The sequence below is a fragment of the Anneissia japonica genome, unplaced genomic scaffold (genome assembly GCF_011630105.1).
Source record: "Anneissia japonica isolate Jap-2015-1 unplaced genomic scaffold, ASM1163010v1 scaffold11151_len745516_cov174, whole genome shotgun sequence".
Classification (NCBI taxonomy): domain Eukaryota; kingdom Metazoa; phylum Echinodermata; class Crinoidea; order Comatulida; family Comatulidae; genus Anneissia; species Anneissia japonica.
The window spans coordinates 618,099-631,659 of NW_022744950.1; the positions used below are offsets into that span (position 1 = coordinate 618,099).

The 13,561-nt window shown below is 32.5% G+C and overlaps 1 protein-coding gene across 4 annotated transcripts in view; it reads left to right on the forward strand.

Annotated features, from left to right (window-relative positions):
• The window catches only part of LOC117119761 (leucine-rich repeat serine/threonine-protein kinase 1-like), a 60,970-nt gene that overhangs the window by 5,363 nt on the left and 42,046 nt on the right, over positions 1–13,561 (forward strand). For 3 of the 4 annotated variants that reach the window (XM_033264635.1, XM_033264638.1, XM_033264639.1), the window contains exons 3-4: positions 6,194–6,542; positions 10,447–10,612. In XM_033264635.1, coding sequence (XP_033120526.1) covers positions 6,219–6,542; positions 10,447–10,612 — 490 coding nt within the window. In that variant the 5' untranslated portion in view covers positions 6,194–6,218. Of the gene's footprint in view, positions 1–820; positions 955–6,193; positions 6,543–10,446; positions 10,613–13,561 lie in introns of those variants that run through there. The other variant, XM_033264637.1, reaches the window with a different exon arrangement.

A 13,561-nucleotide genomic window follows, 5' to 3' on the forward strand; every position in this document is an offset into this window, starting at 1 on the left:
ATATATATATATATATATATATATATATATAATTTAGTTCTCCTTAAGGTATCATTTGTCTGTATACTTACAGTAAATCTTAATTTTTTATTAATTTATTTGTGTTCATAAATTTTTATATAGTTTGCTAATAAAAGTTTACCACTTTTGATCTAAAGAGAAAATATTTCCCCCAACTAGTATGATGTTGTATATTGAGATAAAAGTTTTCAATATTAATAGGCCCTATAATTTGACTTATTTAAATTTTTAAAAATAATTTCATATGGAATACTACTAATGTTGGTGCAAAGTTCAAAACAAATTGACTTTTTAAATCAGCCATTTATAATTTATTATAATCTTTGCTTATTTAATAAAACACATTATATGTTGTACATTGCATATTTAGAGGAAATCACCCCCTCTATGTAAATATTATGTTAGCGTAATTGAGATCAAAGAGATTATATTATGTTTGAAGTTAGATATTAATGAAAGACTGTAGGCATTTAAGTATCGGTAGAGTAGTGCTCACAGTTCGCTTCATTGGAATGTAAATATTGTTTATTTCTTAGAATAATAAATTTGTTTACACATGTTATCTTAAACAAATTTAGTTTGGTCTTAAATAAATAGAAAACAGTTATAGTAGACTCTCCTAAAATTGTTATAAGAATAAACTTTCCAAATAATGTTTGTCTGCCTTGAATCTAGCCATATATAGAATAAACTTTACCAGGGTATTTATAACTATTGGTTTGTGATGTTATCTCTTAACACCTATGGTACTGTAAGTCTTTTCAATATCTGTGGAAATCATTGATTTTTATCACATGACAAAGTAATAATTTTCAGTTTCCCTTTGGAAATTGTTTACAGTGATTACTGTAGGTGATCTCATCGTTGCTAATATTCCTGTAAAGAGCTCATGGATACCTTTTCTCATTTGGAATTTTTCTTGATCCTATAAAGGCAAGTCATCTTTTGTTATTACCTGGCACTTGTTGCAAAGGTTGTATAAGTTTTTTTTATTGTCTTTATGGCTACTATTATTGAAGTGTTGTATATTATAAACCATAAGTAAATTGAAAATTAGCATTAAAAATCGCATTACAGCATGATTAACAATTTTACAACTGTAAAATGAAGGATTTTGGGGATATGGGAGAGGTGGTGTTATCTGCTTAAATTATATGCACTACTACACTTATACTGTAAAATATTTTACTTAATTTAATGTTATACTGTATGTCCCCCTCCCTCACTGTCCCCATTTCCCAATTGCCTTCCCTTTAACACAGCAGGCAGAATACCAATGTGCTGCAGCTGATATTCTTGGTAGGAACTCCCCATTTAATTTTTTAATAAGTAGTTTAACTAGAAAATATATTTAAACTTTTGTCTAGGGGTAGGGAAGTGAGTTCCCAATTGTCATACTAATGTAAACCTCTCATTAGACAACATTTTTATTTTCCTATTGGTGGCCACCTCTTAGGCCCTAAAATTTCAGGAATGTGAACAGGAAAGCTGAAAAGTAGCAATACAGTAGTCTGGGTATAGAAAGTTTTGTAAGGTGTATTTAGATAACCTGTCACAGTTTTGTGAATTAGTTGTTGTTCGAAGGACTCCCTCGTAGTCCAAAAGGTCAAGGTATTAAATCCCTTGCTGCTTTTTACAGTTGCTAACCTTTAGATTATTGACCAACATATATGTTGCGTCCTTGTTTTATTTCCTGACTTGACCACTGGACACACATGCTTCAGTGCTACATCAAAATTTCACTTTCATGTCTAAACTTTTGAGTGAATCATTTTGACAAATATAATCAACAGTTGCTTATAAGCGGCTATTACTTTAGCTCTCACTGACTAAGCCAGGGGCCCAGACCTTAAAGGGGTCCCAGAAATCTTCATCTACATTTTTAAGTTTTGCCTCATTTTAGACAAAGGTAGTTTTTTTAAGAAGCTGAAATGTAAATGTAAAAAGAAATATAAAAAACGTGTTCTTAAAACATCAAAAATGCCAAAGTTAGGTTTGTCCCATATCTGTAGCCCACTGGGCTCTCTGCTGGACCCAGGAGTAGGGCCCGAAGAAGAACCCCAGGCCTCAGTCTTTGCCACACCACTGTTAGTGTTAATCAACAATTGAGTGATAAAGATTATTAATTTGCTAAGTATAATATCTGCGGTAAACCACACAACTTAAATTGATCCATTTTAAAGCTAGATAATCATCAACTTTTATTGAACTTGAAGTATTTACTGATCATCCATGAAACTTTAAAATACAAACATAAAACAGCAAGACAGAATTGTTTGACTAAAATAGTTATATTTACATAACAAAATATGAAAAAAACAGGTTAAAAAGCAAAATTAGATTAAATTAATTAATGTTTAAATAAAAATCTAATAATAAAAGTGTCTCAAATTACAAACATATTTATACACACATGTACACAAACAACCCTATCACATACACATAGAAATATAAACATTTGAAATCAAAATAGTTCAGTGAATTACATACTCATTTAATTAATTGAAATATTTTATATAGTCAGCTAAACAACTCCTCAAACATTATTTTGAATTTCTTAATGTAAAAGAATCATTTATATTACATACAAATTATAAGTTCAAATAAAAATAAAATAAAAAATATTAAATTTACTGGCAGAGGATAGGCCTATTGTTAATTGGTATCGTATTAATTTTTTTGTGAAAGCTAAATACATTATTTTACTAGAAATTGCAAATTGCAAGTGAAGTGCTGCGAAGTACAACTGCATATAAATGTTCTTCGAACAAAATTATTTATGTAAGTCAAGTGAAAATAATGAATAATAAAAATATAACAAATAATATGAGACACGACCCATTGTCTATATTAGAACACTTCTCATTGGGTAACAAAGTCGTAATTTTTCATTTTTGTCAAAAAGTGTCTATAGTGGTGAATTATGGTTTTTTAATAAAGTTTCAAAAATTTCTACTGTATGTATGTGGAAAATGTAGTTGATTACCAAAGGTTACAATTTTTATTTTGAAGACTGCATAGTCTAGGAAGTGTACATTTTTTTTATAGGGCAAGTTTCCAAGGGCGGGTTTTCTAGGGGTGAGTTGACTGCCAAAGAGTGTTGCCAAAGTGCGAGCCAGCGTGTTATTTGATCACAAGTGCGAGACATCGCAAGTGTGAGCCAGCGAGCCATGACGTCATGACAATAGATACGAGCCGTTACTCGAGTCGTGCGAGGTATCGACTGAGATTTGTGGAGTACAATTCAAAAAACAACTATAGGTCTAATAATGAATTATTGTGATGTTAAATAGACAATGTTAGCTATCAAGGAGCGACGTTGTTTTTCATTAGGAACTTCGTCCCTTCAAGGCTAGGCCTATACCATCCTAGCTAGTTTAGGCCTAGAGTAGGATAAGGCTAGCGCGACATGCGGACGTTGGTACATGTTGGTTAGTTTACAAACGTCGCCTAAAGTAATTGATTTTACCCGGCAGAACGAAAGAAGGAATCTCCGCTTTTCAGTCGTCTTGTTCCGGCCCTTGTTTTTTGACAAACAATGACCTTTCAGAGGTCAAATTGCTGTCAAGAATATGAATTGGCTGCTTTGCAGCAACAAGGGGATGATAAGTTCAGATTCATGAGTCAGATTCATGAGTTTTCATATCATGCCCAAGTGTCATTGGATTCACCAACTTTGTACAACAGACTCACTGATCTTTGTGTTTGGTTTTGTGATAACAAATCATTGCGCAACCTTTATCAGAATTACTTTTAAGCATTCAATAATAAGGCAATTAATTTAATATCAAAGAGGGCATCGAGACATGTGGAGCTTTAAGATTTCCTGTACAAAACAGTAAGCACCTGATCTGACCTTGGTTTTTGGTTTTTGTGGTAACGAATCTTTGCACAGACTTACTAAAATTATTAAATATTCAATAATTATGTAAGTAATTTGATGTCGAAGAGGGCATCAAGACAATTGGATCTTTAAGGATTTCCTATAAACAAAATAAGGGAGAGATGCCATAGTACGTAAGAATGATAATAATAACATAATTCTTATTCTTATATTTTTGTTATTTAATATTAATTGAATTCAAACTTAACATTTATTTCCTTTTTTTTGCAATAAATTAGAAAGAAGTGTTGTAGCATTAGGCTTATAATATACATACTTTTAGGCTGAATAGCAACACATGATTTTGAAAACTATAGAAAATTATATTTCTAATACTGTACACATGTACAGCAGTGAGTCAGCAAACCATGGCATAAATAGGCTGATTTTACTGAACATTTTTTAATAACTAAATAAACCAAGCATATCCAAATATATAGGTAATTTAAATAAAATAATTATATTTCTAATACAAGGTGCCATATTTATGTATCAATGTTATAAGAATCAACTGCCTGTATCATTTAACAACCTATTTAAGACATTTGAATCATTCCATAACTATAGCACTAAAAGTCAAACATATGTCCTCAAATAAAATGCACAAGCGTAGGGCAACAATGTATATCTTATCAAGGGGCAAAATTTGGAATAATTTAACTGATGAATTAAAAGAGTTAGACTCAATAAGCAAATTTAAAAGGCAATTGTCTCAGTATATAATATAGAAAAATACAAAAATAAATGTTAACTATGATAGGTCCATATATATTTTTTTAAATTTCTTAATGTTGTTATACTTTTATTAATTTTGTATTATGTGTTTATATGTATTAATTAATTATTTTTTTTGCAGGGTTACATATTTAAAGCATTTTTCTTGCTTATTTTGTAACCTATTCCTTTACTTGCTACCATTGTATTTCTTTTGCTGATAATTGTATTGTTTATATTGATATTGAAATGAAGTTAATTGAAATTGAAAATTGAATAATTACTTTAAAAAGAAGAAAGGAATTGTTATTTCAAGCCACTAATGAGCCTTCTATTCAGAAACCCATCCAGGGCTCTGCAAACTATACTTGGAGCTCCATCCCCTGATCACTGACACACTGTGTGTGACCTCCTGTGCCCTCTAGGGAGTGTACTCACTACAGCTTTTAGTGTCAGCACCAGACATCATTCACATGGTATGTCATACTGTACCAGTTACTCATTTTATACTCTTCGAAGCTACATAAATACAGTAATATATTATATATTATTATTATTTAATATTATCCTGGATGGAGACAAATTTGAAAGGCTAAATGTCTCTGTGTGCTAGCTACTAGGGAAAACACCTTTGCAACCACAGCAGTAGTGGTTGCAAAGGTGAAAGTTCTTTTGCTGATAGTCAAAGTTGGTTCCAGCTGGGAGTTGTTGGTTCGAGGAAGAGATGTGGTTAGAAAATCAAGGGACTGAGATGGCATATATTTGAGAAAAATGTAAAAAATGCAAAATTAAGAGTCAGAAGGAGTAATATACACGATAGGTACTATATGTATGGCTTTCCCATGTTTGGGTTTCCAAATCTGTATTACGAAAATCCTGCTAAATTATTTTTATCCAAAATTTGACATTTTTATCTGAATGTGATCAAAATGACTCGTGCTCATCTCAACTTCCTGTTAAGTGACGCAACTGTGATAGCTAGGAAATGCCCTGTAACATTTAGATTCTACCATTTTTAGACAGGGTGTACTTTATGTTTTAGATGAGAACGTATCACATTTTTGTGTTAAGTTCATTATTTAATGAATGCTAGATTATTCATTATTAAAATTTAGTTTTTTATCTAAAAAAATCAATCCAGGCCTGTTCAAAATTGATTGGCTAGTACTTTAGAATTGCACACACCTCTTTTTTCAAACACCTCCGTTTCCCTCATCTAGCCGTGACCTAATTTAAAATGGGTTTACACAGGGATGCTGAATAGCTACAAATATCCATAACAGTATATTCAAAACAATTTAAATTATGATCTGTCTGCCGCATGATTTTTTTCAGTGTTTTAATGTTGGGTATAAAAAATAATTTTTCAGCAGGAATGACCTCAAGGCCAATGTACGTCACTTCTAATTTACATATTTTTCTTTGCAGGTGGTTTGTATATTTAAAGTTGCATGTCATTTATTGGTAATTTACCCTATAAGAATTAGTATAATATTCATTATACCACGCAAATGTACATATTCCTTTAAACAGAGGGTATGGATTTTATTAACATTTGCATATTATTCATTACAGGTGGGTTGGTTGAAGCACAGACAGGATGCCTATTCAACACACAACAACCAGCCGCACTATTAGCAGGAGTCGTGCACAGAGTCGACGGAAGCGGAGCTTTCGGCGTGACTTTCCCGGTAAGCTAATCCATCAAGCCGCCATCTACTCCAACTATGAACTTCTCAAAGATCTCATACAAGGTGCTCAGAAGAAATTCATCAACGATAAGGATTCGTTTGGAAGAACCGCCCTGCATGCCGTGTGCGCAGCTGATCTTGAAGAACGCAAAGCTAGCGTGAAATGCGTCGAGCTGCTCCTACAGTGTGGCGCTGAGCCAAACACGTCTGCTAATGACCGCTACCACTGCTTCGTAAGTTTTCTTGATTTGATATGAAATTATTTGGAAGTAATACAAATGATACAAAATATGCATAATACAAAAAAAACGCTTCCATGGATAACCCAAGATTACTAAATGCACTTTTTACATATTAACTAAATTTTTAATTTAAATAATATACATAGAGAAAACATTCCGCAGGTGTATCAGGGGTGGTGCCAGTGGGTGGGGGGCAGATTTCCCCAGACTAAAACAAAGTGGGTGTGGTTGAGCTTCAATTAAAAGGTTTCACAAGGCCCCCAAAAGTTTTAACAATTTATTGGTTTAAAAGGCTTATTTAATCGATTTTTAGAGTCTAATAATATGTAGAAAATACATATAATTTTTTTTTCTCCCCGACGAGTGAAGCACCCCTGAAGCGTATGCAAGTTTTAAGCCGTATTTAGACTATCAAATTTTACTTGACAAAAACATGTAGCATACTTAATGGTCATGATAACATCATGACCATATAAGGTATATCATGACTATATATGGGCATACAGCAGTTTTTTTTGTCATAGAACATTTGATAGTCTGGTGCGCTGTGCTTGACAGATGAACACAAATTCTTAACATAGACCCTGAAATTGGCGATTGAATTTAAATGGGTTATTTTTTAACAAAGATCCTGTAATTCAACAAAAACTGGTTTGTTTCAATCCATGTATAATTGAAGTTGAACTTTTAATACCTTTAAAGCCTTGTCTAGACTATTAAAATTTATTTTGCTAAAAACTGTTGTATATATGCCCATGGTTAATGGTTTTAAATTTATATAGAGCAAAATACAAAAGGTTTGTGTAGAAGAGATGTATTGTCATGATGTGCCTACAGTATGTATGACCATGATGTGAAGTCACTGTTAGCATATTTGGGCATATAACATTTTTTTGTCAAATAAAATTTTATAGTCTGGACAGGGCCTTAATTGAGCTCTAGTACACTAAGGTTTTAATTTTTTTTTTTCCAGGGTTTTTTTTATTCTATATTTTATGACTAAGTGTCATTAAAATGTGTACCTTGTTGATAAATTAAACAAAATAATATATGCTATGCATTAATAATTTGATTATTACTGGATTTGATATGACAATATAGTCTGACTTGCACATCGCCACTCGCCCACACGCACATTCTCGCCCACACACAGTCACACATATACACAAACATCTATGTCTACATGATACTACATACAGTATGCATAGTCCAACATGCTGACAATTGAAAGCATTGATAAAATGAGTAAGATATTCTATATTAATTTGTCGTAAGTTAACCTTTGTTTCTGTTGCATTATGTTGCAGGATACGCTGTCACAAACAAAAGATGTGTGAAAATTCTTTCTACTTCCCCCATAAAGTAAAGCAATAAAATAGCGCCCTCTATCCATGATATTTTTAAAACTTTCACTTTTAAAACTTAAGTGAGTCTAAAACTCTGTCCACACTATCAACATTTTATGTGACAACAGAAATGTGATATGCCCATATATGGGTGTAATATGACATCATCATACCCATATATGGGTGTAATATGACGTCATCATACCCATATGGGCACATTTTTTTCACAGACAATTTGATAGTGTGGATCAAGTAATAATGTGATAATAAAGTTATTATAGTAAGTATAGTTCTATTTGTGTTCATTGTTTCCCCTTTTCCTTCCTGTAAAGAAGAAATAAAATATTATCCTTATTTAATTTCATTCTGGCTATGAAGCATAGTGAAATAGTGGTACAGTTCTGCTATCCCACAATGCATCTGCATGACACACTCGCCTGCGAGTGCATTAAAAGTAGCCTGACACGGCAGATAAGGTTGATGTGCCAGGAATTTGCTCAATTGTAAATTATTTATAGACTTTATGTCTTGCATATGATATGATGATTCAGACCTACTACTAGCCTGATCCATCCCTTTTTTCAGACTCGTTTGTCTGCGCATAAAATTAAACCATGATGATGAATTAACATGATAATGTATAGGCACACTTGCTGGTAGGACTTATATTTTATTTACCGTTATTAATAATATTTATTAATTCATTTATTTAATCGGCAAATATTGAAAATTACAGGCAAGCCAAACAGGTCATAAAACATAAAAAGGTAACAAATGCCAAATCTGTCAGTAAAGAAGATTGAAAACCATATATTGGCCAGATTAACTGGAGAGAACAATCACGTTCATTTCCATTTTGCCTTGGCAATCATTTCAGCAAAGCTTGTTATGAAATGCCATATCATTTTTAGCTCTGATGAGAGGAGCTCTAGGAATACCCAACTGATTGATTATTAGATCTTTTTTGTACTGATTGCTTTAATATCTTTTTTGTGCTGATACCTTAATGAATATATCTTAATATATCTCTAATTGCTTTATAGATTTTTTTTGTATGGGTAGCCGTTAGGGCCAATATACTCTACAGCTTCTATTATACTGCCCTCATCGGATATTTCAAAATTACAAGACCTTGTTATTCTTCAGCTAGTCACCCTCACATTTTCCAACATCATATCCTTTCATTTCTTCCCATTATTAATTGTCTACAATTGGCATAAACTTTAGGGAACTTTATCCTGACTACTTTTAAAATTAGGTAAATTGTTTATGATCACAATGTGGCATAACAAAATCTAACACATAAACAGTACATAAATACATACACAGTACATAGAACTACACAGTTACTGCCACAAGTAATTCAAGATTAACTAGACCTTACTGTAAATTGGTCATTAACTACGCTTGATCTGTAGTTAAACTTATACGTACTAAGACCCAGTTCAATTGGATGCCTGATAGAAAAAAGAAATTACCAATCATTCTGCTGTATCGCGTCCATGTGAAAGCATATACTCTGTGATTAGCATGCATCCTGTGTATTAGAAGTAAAAAAAAGACATCTCAGAGGCCTGTAATACCCTAGAGGTATTCAGCATGATTTGCGTGCATACTCACCCACCCAGTGGAGCTTATCTTTCACTGCGGCCTCATGTATATTTTCACTGTTCTGTGTATAAATTGTTGGGAGCTTTTAGCAAAGTATGAATTCACTTTTAAAAGGTAAAGACGAAAATTGGTATGAATATCTTTGGACGTTTTGGTAACATTTAAAGCGTAACATGTAACGTCTTGTATTTTGTACAAGGTATGTGAATCAGGTATACTGATAGTTAGCAATTGTTTAACCAAGTTTCAGTAGTGTACCGGTCGTTTCATATGAGGCGTTTGAATCATTGGCTGTTTGTACACGTCAATGAACAAAGTAATACTACCCATTTCACCACCAGAAGAAGAACCCAACTGAAAATAAAACTTTGTACTTTGGTATGAAACACACCAAAAAAACCCAATCCAATCCAACATAATTTTTCAAGTTTATATAATGCAATAATAAAGTGCTATAGTTCGTAAATTGTGGGAAGGAAAATGAAACTGGTTGCTGGAAAAATGAATCAAAATCTGGAACTAAAGTACAAAGGCTTAACATATAGTCATGATGTGCTTATAATATTGTCATGATGTGATGTCATCATGACTATATTTTGGCAATGTCACCTGTTTTGTCAAATAAAATTTGATAGTCTGTTCAGGGCTTTAAGACTAGTGAAAATTTGTTTACCGGAACTGGATATATTTCAGCCAGGTAATTGAGTCTAATAATATTTTCAAATTAAAATTTACAGTATATGAAAGCTTATTAATGACTTTCATATTTTATTAAAACCAAAAATAAATATTGTTTTTGAAAACTTCAATCATCAAAAGTGATTTTTTTTTGGTCTGCATTTTATTAGCCACATCCCACAACGCCTGTCCCAGGATGAAAATAAAATGAAACTGAAAATAAAGTTCATCCCAAATGTTTGTTATTCGTAACTTTTCAGACGCCACTTCACCTAGCCGCACGCGACGGCAAGATGGAGACCATGAAGTTGCTGCTAGACTTCGGGGCGGACATTGAGATCAAGGATAGCGAGCATTGCAAGCCGATGGACGTCGCAAATAAGAATTGTCGGAAGAAGTGTGCCGATTTTCTGCATGATATACAGGGTGAGTTGCGTTCTTTTTCTAAGTGTGACTATGTATAATGTTTTCCATTATTAGGATGATGTTGTTGATTACTTACTCTATGCATTTATAAGACAAGTGAACTTTAAACATGTCTGACGTTTTATCTTGGATGTTTTCTAGGTGGAATAGTACCATATTTTGAATTATGCTATGTCTTGTGTATTAACTAATTATATCTTTGTTGTTGTTTGCTCTTTAATATAGAACAATTGTTTTTTTAAATATATGAGTGAAATGAAAAGGTTAAATTAATGAATAAATTATGTATTTTGTTTCATTTCATCTTTTGTGACATTTAATCAAATTTCTTATTTAATTTTGTGAGCGACTTATGTTATTTTTGTATTGCTATTAATTGCTGTTAAAACTATATAGTAGAATCCCTTCTTTTGGGACACTGCTATTAAGTAAGGAGATGCTTTTTCGGCTATGAATTGAGGGAAAGCGTATCTGTATTAAAACACTACAGCCAGCCCTTTCTTAATGTAGTGTTAAAAGATGCACTTTCCCTCGCTTCATAGCTGAAAGTGTATCTTTTAACACTACAGTCAGCCCTTTGTTAATGTAGGGGACACCCTTATAAGGGAATACTTTTTTGGTCCTGAAGGTGTTCAAGTTGAAATAGATCAAGAATAAAAAATTAATTTTATTTGAATATTTAAAAGGGAGAATGACACTGAATAAAGATTGGTAATGAGATCTTGCTAAAATCCACTAAACCAAGAGCATTACAGTATATCACAAATTTCTTCATTTATTAATATTATTTCATATTAGCAAACATTGTAATGTTGTTTTTTTATTAAAGTTATTAATGATATGATGTAAAACCTTGAATAGAAGGTCCATGGGCTTTAACTCGAGAAGAAGCCCATCTCGAAAAGAAGCCCATTTGCTTTCAATTAAGATATTATGGGCTTCTTTCGAGATAGTACTTACATTCAGACTGAGGTTATCTTTGACAATTATTTTTAGCGTGTCCGTATCAATAATAAATTATTGTGCTAGCATAGCAGAATTTTGAATTCCATAGTTAAAAAATGTTGTATAGTAGCAATTCCAAAATTAACAGCATTCATTTTGAAAAGAAGACCCTCCCCCTCTTTTGGGCCTCTCAAAAAGAGGCCCTCTCAAAAAGAGGCCCATCTTGAAAAGAAGCCTATCCAAGGATCCTAGAAGAAAGATGCCCATGCCTTCTTTTTGAGGTTTTATGGTAGATCAATAATTCGGTCCATCATTACGCCAATTCAAGATAAAATATACAATATTAAACTAAAGGAATGTGACTAAGGTGCAGTCAATTTTATGTTAATTTTATTACTTATAATTTATTTGTTACTTTAATAAACAGAGGATTTGTGTGATATGAAAGAGTATTTTGTAGTATTAATTGTTGACTTTATATAACCAGTTTAACTGTTTTATTTATTTAAGAAAATATCTTTTATAACCAGTTTTTATTTAATAAAAAAATGTTATATAGTTCCACAAATCTAATTTTATGGTTGATTTCACAAATATAATGGATGCAAGATAGCAATAATTCACAATTTCCTTACAATAAAATAATGTTCATTTTATGTCAAATCCAATGCATTATACTCAGCAGAGTATTTAATATTTTTTTCAGAAAAAGTTTTTTTTTTTGTTTTGTTCCCATCTGGAATCGAACCCATTACCTTCTGACTTGCCATTCATTTGCTTTCTATGAGACCAAACTGGTATTAAAACTTTTGTATTATGCAATGCTGTCTCAGGTTTAATGCCATGTACAGAAATGCAATTTATGTAGGCGTGGAAGTATTATGATGTTATGACATTCTTTACAACTGTTTGACTCTTTTCTATGACCTAGTTCTTTTGTTTTTATTGCCAAATCATTTTCATTCTGATACTACTGTAATTCATGATGTTATTTTACTTTAAATTGTACCATAGATTTTAGTAATGGTATAGAATAATGTCCTTGTTTTCTGTCACTTATTTGTAAAAAAAATGATAAATGTTGTTACTTTTGCTCTGTCTACACTAACAAATGATCTGTCAATGTCAATGGTTTGCCCTTATACAGCATGCACTGTATTTGTATGCCATTAGGACCTTAGTGGTGTAACGTTCCCATCGCATAATCAATAGTTTGGATAGGGTATGCAAGTCTTAAGATCTCAGTAAAGTAAACATCTAATTTATGATGCTTTTAGTAGGGTAGGATTGAGGTCATGTAAGTTTGAGAACTTCATCAGAGTACAGTAGTAAAATTAGCCTTATTTGTCGATCATATTTTAAAAATTAAATTAATGTCTTACTGTGATTGTTTTTTGGCCGACTTTGGGCTGGACCTTCTTGTAAGCCTGCCCATCGGATATTATTTGCCACAAAAGATAGCGTAAACACCTGTATGTGGATTTTTAGACAAAGCGTGTGTGCCTATTTTTGGTCCTCTTCAAGATTGATGCTCTGGAAAGTTTTTCTGAATTGAAAATGGATATGATGATGTCATATCACATCCATATATGGACAAATTGCAGAAAATTGTCATAAAATGTGTTAGTGTTGACAGAACTTGTTAGGGCATAATATACCGTAATTAGTATGGAGTTACACAGCACGGGTATGAGGATAGTGAATAAATTGGCATTAGTCATGTGTAGGTATTACAGTACTGTATATGTGTTTTTAGTGTACGTGTGTGTAGGTATGCGTGTCCGTGTACGTGTGTGTACAGTAGGTATGCGTGTCTGTACGTGTGTGTAGGTATGCGTGTCTGTGTATGTGTGTGTAGGTATACATGTGTGTGTATGTGTGTGTAGGTATGCGTGTCTGTGTATGTGTGTGTATGTATGCATGTCTGTGTACGTGTGTGTATGTATGCATGTCTGTGTAAGTGTGTGTAGGTATGCGTGTCTGTGTACGTGTGTGTAGGTATGT